At 35.5% G+C, this 17894-nt stretch overlaps 1 protein-coding gene across 2 annotated transcripts in view; it reads left to right on the forward strand.

Annotated features, from left to right (window-relative positions):
- The window catches only part of jbug (filamin-type immunoglobulin domains fbug), a 396750-nt gene that overhangs the window by 195829 nt on the left and 183027 nt on the right, over positions 1-17894 (forward strand). For both annotated transcript variants that reach the window (XM_069820534.1, XM_069820535.1), the window contains exons 3-4: positions 9167-9297; positions 14599-14812. In XM_069820534.1, coding sequence (XP_069676635.1) covers positions 9167-9297; positions 14599-14812 — 345 coding nt within the window. The remainder of the gene's footprint in view (positions 1-9166; positions 9298-14598; positions 14813-17894) is intronic.

The raw sequence follows: 17894 nt of genomic DNA on the forward strand, positions 1-17894 counted from the left end.
AATAGTAATAATAACAGTAATAATTAATATCATGAATAAACATTTCCTATCGGAGGCACTTAAACTAGTTGCATCTGGCCTCACCGAGGATTTAGATCACCGGCCGCTACTGAGTGAAAGACCTAGCAGAAAGCTATGGATGAAATGAAAGGATAAAATGGTAGAGAATTTCGTCTTGACATTTCTCGACTGTGGCTCAAGTGGTAGCGTTTTCAGTAACAGACCCAGTCGATTCGGGAAGGAAATGAAGATTTAACCACAGTCTAGTACAGGCCTGCAGAACTGTAGCTCTTGAGAGCGACTACTTTCCTCCCCTCTTTTACCCCACCCACCTTTTCTACCTGTGCAGTCACGGCGTTCTAGTTACGCTCGGCTAAATCAACATTCATTCTCGGGACGGAAGTCGATCCCCAATAAAAGTGGAGTGAGGCTGACGTCATAGTTCCCCTACTTTGCGAGTTCTGCAGGCCTGGTCTATTATATACAGTCACGAAGCTCAATACGTAGTAAATATGCATCCATAGATAGTTGATAACTACTAGGATCGCTACTATCGCCTCATTACAGACAATGAGAAATAGTACCTGCACAGTCTATTGTTCCTAGTACCCTCATAAACTCAAGCTTCGTGACTGTATATACTAGACTGTGATTTAACTCTCTACCACAAGAACTGTGTATTATTAATTGTCTCGAGTTTCCTTGCGTCCCTGCGCCATGCCATGCGTTTGTTTGTAATTCCCATAAGAGTGAGAACGGAAGTGGCAAAGGTCCTATCCTTGGTGAATGATGGTAGTCTTTATAATTTACATAAAACAGTGGTTACCTTAGTTACTCTTATAACTACGAGTATAATGGGAAAGTGTAATTTTCTGTGGTAATTACTGTACTTACGTTATTAACTTGTGAACTGAAACTCTGGAAGAGTGGAAAGATTAGCCAAGCTAAGATTTCCAATGAATGCTCTGTGACTCTACAAACCTCGTATTTCGTCCTTACTAAGCACTCGTCGATCTCAGTAGGTAGTCTTGTGATTGTCATGCTAGCCGTTGGACCTCAAGTTCGCAGGTTTAATCTCGGCCGAGAGAAGTGGAATGTAAAATCCATAGCATTACTGACGATTTTACATTAAAACGTTATAGATGTAATTTATTGGCTGGAACCATAGGCGGAGAGAGAACCGTTACCTTGGTGGGGGGGGGGGCAAAGCAAAACCATAGAATCCCCATATAACGGGGGTTATTGGGGACATCATTTACCTCCTCCCACCGTTAAAGCTTGACTATGGTTCAATACCCTTATCGCGATGTTTCGGACCGAATTGTCTAGAGCTTGAACTGTAGATATATTACAAATTTTATTATGATAGGTCATAATTTAAAATAATCTCTCTCTTTTTCTCTCTCATACAGAAACACATATAGGCCTACATTAATAAAACTACGTAGCAGTGCTAACAGAAACTTTTTATATCAAGCTTTCCTGAAGATATCATATGAAACAAACTCTATTTTATTTAATCTCGTCTTTAAGTTTACTTCCTTTTCCTGCATTGTTGTGCAGTATGTTATTCATATTTCTCCAAGTGGCGGCCTGAACACCTGCAGACTTCTAGCACATGAGTACAGGCTGTTACAAAAGAAACATTACAATGCTTCCATTTCTCATAAGGTATAGAAATTATTATACTGTACATTCAGAAATTTAAAATAAATATTATAGTCCAGATACATGATCTGAAGACATTAATTCGTCAATTTAAGTACAGAAACTTAATCATAAACAAAAGCAAAAAAGATCTTTTGAATTCAATATTTTCTAACGTTAAAAAAACGGAGTTCAGACAAGTTTGGGGGGCAGTGCCCCCCATCCCCTCCCCCATAACTCCGCTTCAGGCAGTCCCCCCCCCATCCCCTACCCCATAACTACGCTTCAGGGCCGCCGACAGAATTTATGGGCCCCTATGCAATACTGTACTCGAACCCCCGTTGAAAAAGTAACAATGACAAGTTACCAGTTATTCTAACCATAATAATTATTTGCAAAATAAATCAAAGATAATCCCATACACAGATACGAACTTAAAAATATACACTTTTATTACGTTGAAAACTTTTAGCAAGACTTCACGTTAGCACAATATATTATATTCATAAAACATTATTCCTAAACACCTGTATTTTCTAACTTGCAATCCAACGTCAACAAACAACTCTCCTTGACTACATTGATGCAAAATCATCAATTATGTTACCGGTATCAAAATTTAAAGATCTAGCAAGATCGCTCTCCAGACTAAGGAGCCAAGGTTACTCAGTAGTTCTTGACACATTGTTTATCTGAATACATTTTCTATTTCCTTCATTTTGCTGAAGAATATTTCAGCATCAGCAACTGTTACAGGAATTGTATAGAATATTCTCATGGCTATACAAATATTTGGAAATAAGCTGTCCAGTTTTAATTCCCCCCAGACTATTTAGGAGATTCATAGGTTTCAGTGGGGTTGGCCCTAAATTAGAGGCATGAATTGATTTTAAATATTTCGGCTCATCACTGATCTCTTTATTAATATCTTCATAATATGTTTCACGCAGTCTAGCACCCATATTACTATCTTCCAATTTTTTCTGTCTCTTCTTGTGTTTCTTAGCTCCCTACTTACGCCTTTACTTGTTCATTGTGCAGTTAAACTATAACCAGTAACACTAATGAACAGAATTTACTGGACAAACAACGAAAAGACGAAAGTTTCAACACGAAACATACAATGTACTGAAAAAGAAACGTATCCTGCGACTTCGGTGTGAGAGAGTCCACTAGCATATTGTGGTGGGTCAGCGGGGGTTTGGTAGTTAAGGACAAGCCAATAAATAATTGAACGTCCTCAGTACAAGCGACGGGAACATAGTTCAGGCAAATGCCGGGCCCTCAATTGTCGTGTTGGTGAACGTTAATGCGGGAAACTGATATTCTACAGTATATAAAAGTCAAATATTTACATATGAAGTGGTAATTTGTATTAATTCTGCTATTGTTGAGTTAATATGTCAAATTTATGTAACAAATATTCTTACACATTATAATTATTCATGATAAAAGGTAATTAGACTCAATCTGACGGGCCCTTATTGCTCACGGGCCCATATGCACTCGCCCCCTTTGCTCCCCCCCCTTCTCGGCGGCCCTGCCCTATGGCTGGAACTGTCGACATCCTCTTTAGTGTAGTGCAGTACATTTCACATTTTTTGAAAAGATTTCTAGACAGATGCTAGATTTCGTTTCTATCTATAAAATTGAACTCTAGGCACATGGTCCGTTTCATTTAATTTATGAACGATTGTTGTCTTGTAGACCTCGGATTTTTAAGCAAATGCCTATTTAGTTCCTTTAGGAAAATGTCCAAAATAATTGCAGATGTTTGCAATTTATGGAAAATTATACTCATTGGGAGCAGTTTTATAGTGCCTAAAATTACGTAAAATGGGGATCAGTGCCTATTTATTCCTTTTTGTGCCTAAACCTGCCTAAACAAATAATTTTCAAGTTTTTTTTACGAATTTCAAGAACTTTTAAAAATTAATATTATAGTTTACTTAAAAATTATTTATTTTAAAATTTTGTCACACGCACGGCATAACACCGCATTGTCGTGCGAAGGCTACAGGCGAATTCATGTCAACAGTGAAAAGCCAACTATTTACTGCTGGCCGCCAACAATTGAAATGTTTCTGATTAACGTTTTAACTACCAACCGTTTTAAATTCTTCAACGACAATGCGCAATACATAGCTTATTTCATTTCTAGTTTTCTACTCTGTGTGTATGGTTTGGTGCTCATATCCTGTATTGTATCAAGGCTTCTATACTTTCAATAGGTTATCTCGTTTTTCAATAGACAATCAAATAGCTTATGACGGGTGAAGAGTCCATGCTTATTGGTCCTTTATTTTCAAAGATAAGTGTGCATTATAAAAATAATCGTCTCAAATAAAAACATCACAATGAATATAAACCAAGTGTGTACGTATCATGGAATAAAATAAATACGTTGAAAATGTTTATACCTTGTATATAAAAGCTGTACTTGTCACGGCATTATTTTTCTGTATTTCTTAACAATTCGTCTGCTCTCAGTGTCTGACGTCCGTTTTCGTCTGCTAGTTTCCAGTCTTGTGTTCACATACTAGAGTCGTATAAAGAACATAGTTTTGACCGTACAATCAACAATAAAATTTCATGTGAAACGTTATGTACGAACATTGCCACATATTCTTTGGTTCTTTTTATAATAATCCGCCCCTTTTTAATCGTGTTCTTGTCATGATACGCATTGTAGAATTTTTCAGTATTATTGATGTTTGTGATGGCATGGTTAAACCTTCAAAAGATGGAATAATGTACTAAAATTTAAAGAGGGCCAAGATGGTGGTGTTTTTGTTTTAAATGGATGTTTATAAAAAATCTAACATTGATTGATTTTAATACCTCATTCTAAAGTTTGGAAAAAGGGTCGGTAATGAAATGTCAACAACACGTTCATTTACAATAATCATTATAACTCAACAATGAATTGTCACTGGAGGCTATTATGATTAACCCACTGATTATGCCATAATGACAAAATGTCATAAATCGTTAATATAAAATCAATATAATGAGAATTATAGTGAAAAAACATCACTGGTATCAGTCGTTAACCCTCCACCCCTTTATTATGCAACTGTTAGTATTAGTAGTTAGTTGTCTTTGCAGATGACGTGAATATGTTAGGAGAAAATACACAAACGGTTAGGGAGAACACGGAAATTTTACTTGAAGCAAGTAAAGCGATCGGTTTGGAAATAAATCCCGAAAAGACAAAGTATATGATTATGTCTCGTGACCAGAATATTGTACGAAATGGAAATATAAAAATTGGAGTTTTATCCTTCGAAGAGGTGGAAAAATTCAAATATCTTGGAGCAACAGTAACAAATATAAATGACACTCGGGAGGAAATTAAACGCAGAATAAATATGGGAAATGCGTGTTATCATTCGGTTGAGAAGCTCTTATCATCCAGTCTGCTGTCCAAAAATCTGAAAGTTAGAATTTATAAAAAACAGTTATATTACCGGTTCTTCTGTATGGTTGTGAAACTTGGACTCTCACTCTGAAAGAGGAACATAGGTTAAGGGTATTTGAGAATAAGGTGCTTAGGAAAATGTTTGGGGCTAAGCGGGATGAAGTTACAGGAGAATGGAGAAAGTTACACAACACAGAACTGTACGCATTGTATTCTTCACCTGACATAATTGGGAACTTAAAATCTAGACGTTTGAGATGGGCAGGGCATGTAGCACGTATGGCCAAATCCAGGAATGCATATAGAGTGTTAGTTGGGAGACCGGAGGGAAAAATACCTTTAGGGAGGCCGAGACGTGTATGGGAAGATTATATTAAAATGGATTTGAGGGAGGTGGGGTATGATGATAGAGACTGGATTAATCTTGCACAGGATAGGGACCGATGGCGGGCTTATGTGAGGGCGGCAATGAACCTTCGGGTTCCTTAAAAGCCATTTGTAAGTAAGTAAGTATTAGTAGTTAGTATTTTTTATATAAGTAGCATGATTACAAAAGAAAGAAAATAATTTGTAGGTTAACATAGATGAACCTAATCTAATTATATAAAGCTGGTATTAACATAGGCTACTTATTTAGACCTACGTGATTTATTCAAACTTACCTGTAGGCTTTAACAATGTCGGTCGTTTCGGCTTTATTTTCATTAAAGCTGCTCGAAAATCTGGAACAAAATCGTCATGTTTAAAATGATCAGAGCATAATCTGCTTGCATCAGGATTGAATTTATCCTGTCTTTAGACCTACGTGATTTATTCAAACTTACCTGTAGGCTTTAACATTGTCGGTCGTTTCGGCTTTATTTTCATTAAAGCTGCTCGAAAATCTAGAACAAAATCGTCATCTTTAAAATGATCAGAGCATAATCTGCTTGCATCAGGATTGAATTTATCCTGTCTTTAGCACGCAATTACCCACTTTTTTTTTCTAATTTCTAAATCTTTAGGAATGGTAAAGAGAGACAACTCGTTATTTCTAGGCCTATCGTTAGAATTGTTGCATAACGCAACAGCACACCTTTGACCTGGCATAATACATTCAAAACAACATAAACGAGAAAAAACACGAGATATGCTTTGAAGCATTTGAGCTTTGGCGCGCTCAGCTATCTTGTGACGTCAGAATCGCTCTCCTTTCCCCGTCAATCCCTCGCCATCAAGCTCGATAATAATGCAACCTGTGAGGAGTTTAGAAGCCTTGGTATTGTATTAGGTGCATTGCATAGCAGTGTGAAGAGAAACAATGCCGAAAGACAAGTAAGTATTCGAAAGCTAAGAAATTCGTTCCTGGCTAGTGGATTATAATGATCTTATTTACGACGGGAAAATAATTTTTTGTCGTTTATATAACAAACAGGTAAGAATTAGACATTTTCTTCGTTACGGTAGACAAGCCGGTAACTAATTTATTAGTTCTAAGTGGTTTCAAATTATTTAAGGTTAACACCCGGCCACAACTTAGCCAAGTCTGTTTTTAAGAAATGTAAAATCGTAGACCTTTTCTACTTTGGAGTTATAAAAATGTATTATTATTCTTATTATTATTACTATTGTTATTATTATTATTATTATCATCATCATCATTATCATAATTTAAGGTGTTTAGGCTATACAGTTATTTGAACCTCAATTTGAAGGAAAATTAAATCAATTAAAACTATACATTCTGAATCATACTTAATAAACCCATCCATTCTTTCATATTTCACACGAGAAAAAATCTCACATTAAGCAGCATTTAGATGGCGCAGGAAAAGGTATGAAAAGAATTTTCCGAAACAAACTCTGCTAACTCAAACTTTGGCGAGTTCGGCAACAACTGATGATTTCAATCCCAATCTTTGCAGGACATTGATAGCAGCCAATATTTCATGAAACGTGCTCCAAAATCAGGTCTTCCGTAATTTTTTTGGAAAAGTAGCCTACTGTCAAAAACCCATGTGAGTCCACACTCAGGAAGACAAATTTGGATACCGAGAATCAGAAAACACTTGCCTATTTTATAATAAGGTAAGAATTATACTCGTGTTTTATAGTTCATTGAACTATTTTTAAACATGAATTCATAATCAGATAGTGGAACACTATTGCAGTACTGGTTCCAAAAAAATAAACAAAAGTTGCTAAATAAAGGTAATAATGAATGGTTAAAACATTCTAAACTCTAAGCTGAAAACCCGGGTTCGGGTCCTGTTAACGGAGAGAATTTTTCTCCGCGCCACCCATCCTTCATCATATGATAATGCAGAATTCCTGCACGGAAATATCATGTGTACTTCGGAACATCAGAATAATATAAAACATTCGTGGTTAATAAAAGGAAAATACAATTATAGTGCTTAATATTTTAGTGTTTCTGACGGAGGTGAAATTGACATTAAAACACTGCAAAACATTTCAATTCAACAGTCACCTTCGAAAACGCAGAAGAAAGTAAGCTGTTATTTTACCTCTCAGTAGTGTAGAGCGAAAAACGGCAACAATTGCTGAAGTATCATTTGTGTATCATTCAGTTCAGCTTGGTCATAGTTATGTTTCTGTAGATTGTTGTAGCAATTTCTTCTCGCAGTTATTTCCGGATTCGAAAATTTCTGACAAATTGTACTGTAGCCTATTGTATTGTATTTATTCATTCCATGGTATTCGTACATTGCTTCACAGCTAGAATATGAAACAAGTAAAAAAAACTTAATACTACTATAAAGTCTCTATTTTATAGTCACACTCTAGTTGAAATACTGTATAATATACAGAAGAGGTTTACAATATAGTCTACTAGAAGAAAAGTCGACGGCAATTCGGAAGGCGGTAGTCTGCTAGCGTTTGCGTCGAGAGATACAGTGAGAGTAATGCAGCGTACAACGTTGCCACATCGTACTTCACGAGCACGTGCAATACAAATAGCACAGGACAGAATTTAAATTATCAAAAGACAATAATGACCTTAGCCGCTGATTACTGTAAGCATGACACCAAACCCTCTTTCCTTCACTAACAATATTCTTTGCACGGTTCTCAGTCCTACATCACATGTTTCTGCAGTCGTTTCTTGAGTGTTGACAACGTTGTAGCCAGCATCAAGATGGCCGGCAACGTTCTGCTCTTCAACGTTTTTTAAATAATTATTTACCTTAAACACTATTTTTCGCGCCTGCCTGTGCAATATTTGTCTTTTTACAGTCTCTTATTCCATTTATTTATCTTACACACACACAGTAAATGTTAGTTTTACTTATTCAATGTATTAAAACACTCACACGTTAAAAAACGAACTTGGGAAGCACTTGTTACAGACATCCCAATTGGGTCTACTGACAAGCTTGTGACGTCACATACCAGAAATGCTACGGCGCATACTTATAGCAGCTGATCGCCTTGCGAAATGCCGTCTAGTCTAGTATGACACAAAGTTTTAGTATCAATTTCATGAAGCGTTGTTCAATGTCATGAATTCACCTACAGAATAGAAGACGTGATAAATTAAGTAGCCTACTTCTTTAATTTGATCCTAAATAATCTTATGTTTTGAGTTTCATTTTTATATCGCTAGGAAGGCTATTAAAAATGTTTACTGCCATATAACGCACTCCTTTTTGACAGCGCGATAGACTTGCTGATGAAGTATGAAAGTAATTTTTGACGCGTATTTATGCTCTGAACTGTTGAATTAGTTACAAAGTTTTCACGATTACTTACGAGCATTATTTGTAAACGCAAAAAGGCAACGAAAATGATAAATGATACAATTTTGGTAATTTCTTAAGTTAGATTCTGATATCCCGATTTCGCTCGGAAAAACCCTGATAAAAACACACACATATAGGCCTACATACACTACAAATGAACGATCAACGCCTCTGTTCCGAGAGGGAAAAGAGCTCCAACGTCGCGACATAAGTTAACGAGTTGGAAATATTTGAGCTAGGCCATATCGTTCGCAGGTATCTGTCTTATTACACGGTTCGCGTCCTCTCGAATGTCAATTGCCTCAGTCTACTGCAATGTTTCTTGCTACAGAAAGTTTGTTGGTTTGTTGTGTAGGCCGTGCTGCCAGAGTGCCGCGTGAGCAACTTCACGACGGATTGGAACTCAGGGGTGTACCTGAGCGCACTTCTAGACTACTGCCGGCCCGGCCTGTTCCCCCATTGGAGGAGCCTCAATTCTCGTGACAGGTGAGTGCTACTATATTGTCTTCATTGACGACCCCTTCGGTTCCATCGCGTAAAATTCAGCAGTTCCCAACCTGTGGTCCGCGAGTAATTCGGAAGTGTCCGCGAAAAAAGGTGTGTTTTCCAATGGTATTTTAATTAAACTTAACTTTATCTTGTTCTCTGATGTTTCTCAGATTGTTGGAATACTTTTTTGCTTATGTCAAACTTTTCAGACATAGTTTAATTTTCAGACATAGTTTAATAACAATGAGTTTGCTTGAGGGACTTTCCTTGGCTTGTAAGCCTTGCCTGTCTTCTAATATTTTCATTTTTTTTATTCTCTAAACCAGTTTTCTGTGTTCACCGTTCAAGATAAGACTGAAGCAACGATAAATAAATTAAACTTGTATTCTCGCTGAGTTCTCCATTGAGAATTCGATTAAATTCTCACTCTATGTGCCATTCTGTCAATAAATGATGAACTCTTGCCCGATATCGTTAGAAATATGAAGAACATCTTGATTCATTAATATTGAAATTAAGCAAACATTTTCCTTCTTGCAATTTAAAAAGAACAATTTGGTGAAAACCCCTTCTTGGTGGAAAAAAAAAAGTCCGTCCTTCAAAGAAGAGAAACTATTAGAGTTATCTTCTGATTCCAGCTTAAAATCGTGTTTCCTGAAACGACCCTTGGTTACATGCATGACTATGTATCCCGAAGTTTTCCGAATTGCAATACAACACTTAAATCAAATACCTTACTATAATAATACCGGACAGCTAGCACTTTTTCTTGCGAACGACGCAGGTGCTGCTACCTAGGCGGCAGGGTGTGCTGAAACCCACGAAGCAAGCTGTAGTCTACAAGAGTGTAGACTGTTGCTGGGCTAGTAAATAGATTTATTATTAATTAGTGCTGTGTTAAAATGTCAGGGTGTATATGTGCTGTTTATAACTGCTACAATTACAGCATTACAAATTGCTCCAAATCGTATTTTCGATTTCCGAAGGATCATTAAACGTGAGTCAACAAAATTCTTCAGTAGGCCTAATGCCTTCGTCTCTGTGTTGATAGAACAATAAAAATTAGCTTTTTTATTTAGGCCTAATAAATGAATAGAAGTTAAAATGTATTGGAAATTTTAAGGTTTTATCAAATTAAGTTTTATTCTTGTCCACATACCTTTACTACTTATTACAAGCATCAGATTACTACCGATTTTATCTTTGCAGTTGTCAGCAATGAGTGTATAAAGCGTTAATTTCATTCTTAATTTCAGAATTAATTTTGTCTCACTAAAGCAAAGAAAAAATATGTACCGGTAACAGTTATTTATTTATTTATCTATCAGAGCTTCCTCAAATTAGAGGCTGCCATTAGACAAAGCATACAAAACAATACAAGAACAAATAGAAGATGAGAGCTAAAAGAGCAAGAAAAAAGGCAAACAAATACACAAACAAACAATGGAAGTTTACAGAAGAAGAAAAAATTCAAGTAAAGAATCAATGAAAGCTAAGAAGGAAAAAGAAAAATGATAATGGTGCGTCAAATAATACGAAGTATGCAATATTTCTCATAATATACAGCTTTGATATAAAGTAATAATGTTACATTAAATATTATTCAACATTTATTAAGTGTCTCGTATATTATTTCATATTAGTACGTACCTCACGCTGTAAACAATAGTTCGGTTCCCGCTATGCTAATATTTGTATTTGTGGTCGTAATGCCACACCTCTTCGCTAGATGTCAGCTCCGCAACATTTCGCGCACTCGTCAGTGTTGATAGTATACAGCTGTCCGGTATTACTATAGTAAGGTATTTGCTTAAATGTAATTTGTATGAACAAATGAACATGCAGTGTACATTTTCTGCTTTGGTCTTCTTGAACACATATAGAAGCAAATTTAATCTATATTGAACTTGACTTCTCAAAATTGATACTTGGAAAGGTAGTACAACCATGTCATTAACAACCTTAGGGTAAGACTAAAGGAATGAATTTCATTTTTCTCAGCAAAACGTGATGGGACGTAAAATATTCTTGCATTTATATATTTTCAGATTATATTAAAAACAATAACTTAATATAGCAGGATGTATATTTCACTACATTATGCAAATATGTAATGAGTAGAAAATGTTTATGGGCCTAAATTATGCAAAACATGTTGGGAGGGGGGCGGTCCGCCAAAATGTAGTATGAACTTCAAGGGATCCGTGGCAATCGAAAGGTTGAGAATCACTGGCGTAAATATTTGGGCTGTATCGTAAAACCTACTTCTAAATAGGTCTGTATACCCCGATACTTTCAAGGCCAACTTTATTTGGAAGGTATTTTGCAGAAAGAAACTAACTAAACGTTAAATAACTGAGTCCGTCACATAGCTCGTTTCTCTGAAGTTTACTTTATTCTACAAATTTGGATTAATTATAAGACGATGTTTGATGCGGAAAGCAAAAGTGAAGTAGGGTTTCCAACTACCTTTTGATATAGGAGATAAGGAAATAGCATAATTTTATTTACAAGGAAAATCTCCGCTCAAACTGTGCACCCACATCTCTATTACAGACGATAAACAAATATGAAAATTAGCAGCATATACTAATTGTAAGTTTGTGAAAACTTACTTTGAATGCTACATTAAGAAGCAGGAAAGAGAGAAATTTAGTTGTCATCCTCGTGAACACCCATCCGGTCATATGATATGCGAGACAAACTTTTGCACTAAACGCGCTAACATTAATATTAAACTCTACCACTGCTTACTTCTGAATGGTTTTAAAGTCAAGCATCCCACATAGGCCTAGTAAAGGTATGACACAGCAGGACCTATGTACAATATCCTGTACCTCAACGACAGATCTTCAGGAAAAGATTAGCAATTATTTATTTATTTATTTATTTATTTATTTATTTATTTATTTATTTATTTATTTATTTATTCTGGTGTAGTTAAGGCCATCAGGCCTTCTCTTCCACAACACCAGGAATACAAATACAATAACAGAAATAAAAAGGAAAAAAAAACACTATAAACGAAGTAAAGTCACACAAAAATATACACAGGTTGCAGCCACACAAACTTTAAATGAGTGATTAAGTATAATTAATTGTATCCTAATTAACTAACATAAACAAGAAACTTGCGATTTTAATCTGGAGTAAAAAAAACACAAATCAACACTTCTAGCAATATCTAAAAAGCATTAAACAAGACAAAATTTTCCAATTTAATTTTGAATTGTGATAAAGTCCGGCAGTCCCTGACATCATTAGGTACCGAATTCCAGAGACGAGGTATTTCTACAGTGTAGGAGGATGAGTATAGAGACGATCTATGATGAGGGATAGAAAGAAGTGCTTGATGTCGGTTTCGAAGAGTTGTAAGAAATTGAAAGCGCGATAAGAGATAATTCGGAGTAGAAGTATGCATGATTCTAAATAGAAGAGACAGTGAATGTATTGTTCTTCGTTCCTTCAGACGCACCCATGAAAGTAACTGGAGGGAAGGTGTTATATGGTCAAATTTACGAGTATTGCAGATTTCTCACCCTCTTAAAAATTTAACTCTGCTAGTCATCTTCATATCACCATTCCTCCTCTTTACGGGTTCCCCGTCCTCAGAAATTAATTCCGTCTTTTCTATTTTTTTGTTCAACCCTGAAAGTTACTGTTGGTCTTACGGAAAAAAAAACGACGAGCTTCACATCATTTCAGGTTAGAACAGTGATAGACGTTGGAGGCGGTCTTTTCTGTCGTTATAAAATGTATTTATATACTTTTTATTCGTTCATTCTGATATCGCTGTCTTATTACTAGAGCCCGGATGTTAGGCAAAATGCCTTTTTTAAACTGAGAGTATGTATGAAAGACCTATTAGAGATAAACACGTTTCCACACATTTGGGGACGATAGGCCCAATTTTTATTTTGCCTTTTTGGCCTATTTTAGCTCCCGTTGCCTATTTTAAGGTTAAATGCCTTTTTTAGCCTTTTTACGTCGTTATTGTATATTTTCTATATTTTTAATTCATTTAAAATAAACCTCACATAAATTATATCAAAAAACAAAAAAGAACGGTTGTACAAATTAAAAATATATATTCACCTCACACAAATATATGCTGAGAATCTTATTCTCCAGCAATACATATGTTTCCAAGAAGTCGTAAACTTTTCTCCCCTACCGATTGCATCTTTTATGTCACTTAACAAAGATGTTTGAACGGTATAACAGGTCACTTCGGGGTTTACCAGAGAAAGAAAGGAGATGAGGGAAGTATTAAAAGCAAATCTCCAGGTCCCGTTTTACTGTTGTCACACAAGTCACGCGTACTTTGAAGTCTCTAATCCCTTCTCACATCCCTCTTTTTTGAGACAATACACAGTCGGTTTTTACCGATCTCTGAAAGAAAGTAGAGACAGTCCTTCTGAAATAAGTTGTTTTAAGTTCGCTCCAATGACTTCAGTAGAAGTAGAAAGATTTTTTTTCCACCATGAAAAACGTTCTCTCTGACAGGCTGCTCACTATGACAGTTGACAACTTAAAAAAGCATCTTGTTGTGACATGTAACAAAGGAAAGTGAGTACCGTATGGGATAGTTTATTAAGTATTTGTCTATTTTTTATCTGTTTCCATGAATAATAAATGCCTATTTCATTGCCTATTTTTACTATTTTAGTGCCTATATGCCTGCCCATTTTAACCAAAATAAATGCCTATACATCCTATGAATAACACACCCTAAATGTTTTACTGTCGATATTTATTTATTTATTTATTATTTACATTTAAATATCCAGACTATAATTACAACTATAGAAATAGAAATAAAATAATACAATAAATATACAAAAGGAGATACAGTAATATTAACAAAATTTGAGGACCGAATGAGCAGCGCTCGTGTTCGGTCGCAGTTCAGATATATTATTAATAGGCATATAAGAGAATATACAAAATATAAAATTGGATAATATGAATGGTTTCTTTTGAGAAGGTTAGGCCTATTTTATTGGAAAATAATGCCAAGTCCTATTGTTATCAAACAGTTACTTACAGGAGTAAATTCAAGAATTGACTAGGAGAATTCCAGGAAGGTCTTAGTTAACCACGTCTGGAAGTATTATAAAAACTGCTCTCTGAATCCAACAATATCCTCTCAGTTTACAGTAGGTGGAATATGACATGAAATTAAATTCTCGCGTATACTCGTACGTATTCATAACATGAGCTGAGCTGCATTTCCATATTGTACGTAGACGTCTTTCTAGCCAGTCTTCTCAACCAGTACGTATCCTTCTCTTGCAGTGTTGGAAACTGCCGCACTGCCATGGAGATCGCCAGACGGGAATTCCAGATCCCGATGGTGCTGGAGCCCGAATACCTGGCGTCCCCCTTCTTGGATGAGCTCTCAGGAATGACCTACCTCTCGTATTTCATGAAGGAGGACAGTCCAGGCTTCCATGCGACACTGCGCTGGGTAAACAACCAGATCCCAGACACACATGTTAGGAACTTCACGGTGAGCTCCATTACATGCAAAAACAAGATCATTATCCACTGTAACATAATGTGTGGTAGGATCGTACGTGGCCTCCATTTGTTGCGTGTATGTTTTATACTCTACCTCTTTTCATACGACTTAGTTCATGGAAGTAGCAGCTTATTCTGCCGCACAGAACAACACGAGCCATTTATGCTTAAACAATGTTGCCTAGTTGTATTGTTAAGACTCAGTCGCTGTTAGTGGTGATAATTTAAATATTGCAGACAAAATATTGTAGCCACGAAGATGAGACGTATGAATTAAGTCGTGTGAAAAGCATTATAGCTACTGACATCAATAATAAACCGAAATTGGCAAGAATTTAATAAGATATCCATTATTCTTTTGTATTATAATAAATTGTAAGACAGTCATGTTTTGTATAAAGCTTGGTACCAAATCTAATTCACGTGTTATCAAATGGTACAACTTACTGTGTACGTAAATGTATTATTGATATACATTTTCAATAAATATATTACAGCTATGTAATAATTGATGTTACTTGAAAAACAGACACTGAAAATTTTACATACTTCAAAGAAGCTCAATGTGAGCTTCTTTCGCGACCCGACAGATATTCAGTATATAATCCACCCCAAATCATATTCTTTCCAACATGTTGCTGTCAATTATCTCTATAGCTTCGGCAGTAAGCTTGGAAAATCTAGCAAAAAATTTCCGTTTAGGGCAATCGTCAAGTTTCAGCTTATGAAACATGATAATTTGTAAGGTTTCATGCGAATCCGTCTGCGTAAAACTTGCCAAGAAGTCCCAAAAGAATCCTGTAATTGATAGATCCTGAAGATAAGGATAGATAATATGGATATATACTTCAGTTGTAATTCGACTCCCCCCCCCCCCCCGTCAGACTATAGAATGTGACTCTTAGATGTTGCTAGTATCGAGAAGAATAGACTACTTAGGCCGAGTCTCAAAGCTCAAGTCTATACTAACTAATAAATAGCAACTAGCTGACTTGGAAACTACACACTAGGGAGCTTTGAACATGTATGCTGGAATCATGGCCTTCTTCATAGACTATTTTTCTCAGAGTAATGAAATTACGGTATAGCAGTAAATTAAGAAGGCAGTGCCCTAATGCAGTTTAATTACGAGTTATCAGCTGCTATTTTTTTGGAAATTCGAATTCTTTGTTTATAAACAGTTTTCCAGCAAACAGTTCAAAAAACTTAATTCTCAGGTTTATGAACTGAATGGTAATTTCCTGAGACACTAGAAAAGAAACGTAGGAAAATGTAGAATTGTAAAAGATGTTCAGAAGATATCTATGAAAATTACATTTAGCTATCAACAATCGAAATAAATGTGGAAAAGGTAAGGGCCTGAAATATTAGCCTACAATATTTAAAAAATGTAATGCAGATACCAACAATGTCAATGTTCCAAGTTAACGTGTTAATCTACATTGAACTCACATTTTATTTCCAAAGCATCATCAGCAGGGAAAGGATTTATATGTAAATACATATTTACTTATAAAGCTAATATAATTTATATTTTGCATTATCTTTATGTTTCACAATGTGTAGGGTTGAAAAATCCTACTTTTATTTTCCATATTTTTCCATATTTTAGAGTTTAGTACATATTTTCGTTAATTTCCATATATTTTCCATATTTCATATAAAACAGTCCATATTATATTAGGTTTAACAATAAAACAAAACAAAATTCCATTAACTTTTAAAAATACATTTCAACAATAGAGATTTAAACACATGTTCAGTAATCCCTTTAACATCAGAGTTATTTGAAAATTAGCAGTCCTATCAACAATGGGAAAGTAAGTTACAAAACTGTATTAATTTAATTTAAAATTTTTAACAGACTTCAGTTGTGCAGCTCAACAGTTAAATGCCAGTCAGAGTACACATAGGTTCAGTTTTGTAAATCATACTATAAAGACGGTAAATATGCCAAAAGTACGTCATTCAGTCAATTTAAAATCAAAACTGACAAGTTACATTTCAGAATTTAAAGAAGATGGTTTATCAACTGACAATAAAATATTATTTTGTAATTTGTGTCAGTGTGCAGTATCATCTACACAAAAGTTCCTGGTGCAACAACACATTACAACTAGTAAACATCAGGCCAACAAACAACTAAATTCCAAGCAGAGACAATTGTTTTTAACACAACCAACAACATCGAATGTAAGATCTGAGTTTAACATCGACCTGTGCCGTTCTCTCATCTCTGCTGATATTCCTCTCTACAAACTAAAGAATAAGGTCTTCAGGGAATTCCTTGAAAAATATACTCAACATACAATCCCGGATGAGTCAACACTTAGGAAGACGTATGCTCCATCCATCTACGATGAGACAATACAGAAGATAAGAGATGAAATTAAAGATAGTTCAATTTGGGTTTCCATTGATGAGACTCCCGACAAAGAAGGTAGACTTGTTGGTAATGTAGTTATCGGTTTGTTAAGTGAACAATATTCTGAACGAATTCTTTTACATTGTGATGTTCTAGAAAAGTGCAATAACAAAACTATAGTTAAACTGTTCAACGAAGCTATGGGTATCCTGTGGCCAAAGGGTATTATGTACGATAATGTGTTATTCTTTATTAGCGATGCTGCCCCTTATATGGTCAAAGCTGGACAAGCATTATCTGTTGTATATCCTAAATTGACTCATTTTACTTGTGTGGCGCATGCATTTCATCGTGTGGCAGAAGTGGTCAGAGACAATTTCCCTAAAGTAGATTTGTTGATTTCATCAGTGAAAAAAGTATTTCTCAAAGCTCCCAGTAGAGTTAACGTGTTGAAAGAAATGTACCCTGAAATTCCATTGCCACCAAAGCCAATTTTAACTAGATGGGGTACATGGCTAGAAGCAGTTGAATATTATGCCGAACATATAGACTCTATTAACAATGTTCTCCTTGCATTGGACTCTGAAGATGCAGTCTCAATTGATACTGCGAAAACAGTTACCTGTGACATAAGTGTGAAGAATGACTTAGCTCACATTCAGCATACATTTTCATGCATCATAAAAACGCTCAAAAGTCTCCAAAA

Source organism: Periplaneta americana, chromosome 3 (assembly GCF_040183065.1).
Source record: "Periplaneta americana isolate PAMFEO1 chromosome 3, P.americana_PAMFEO1_priV1, whole genome shotgun sequence".
NCBI lineage: Eukaryota > Metazoa > Arthropoda > Insecta > Blattodea > Blattidae > Periplaneta > Periplaneta americana.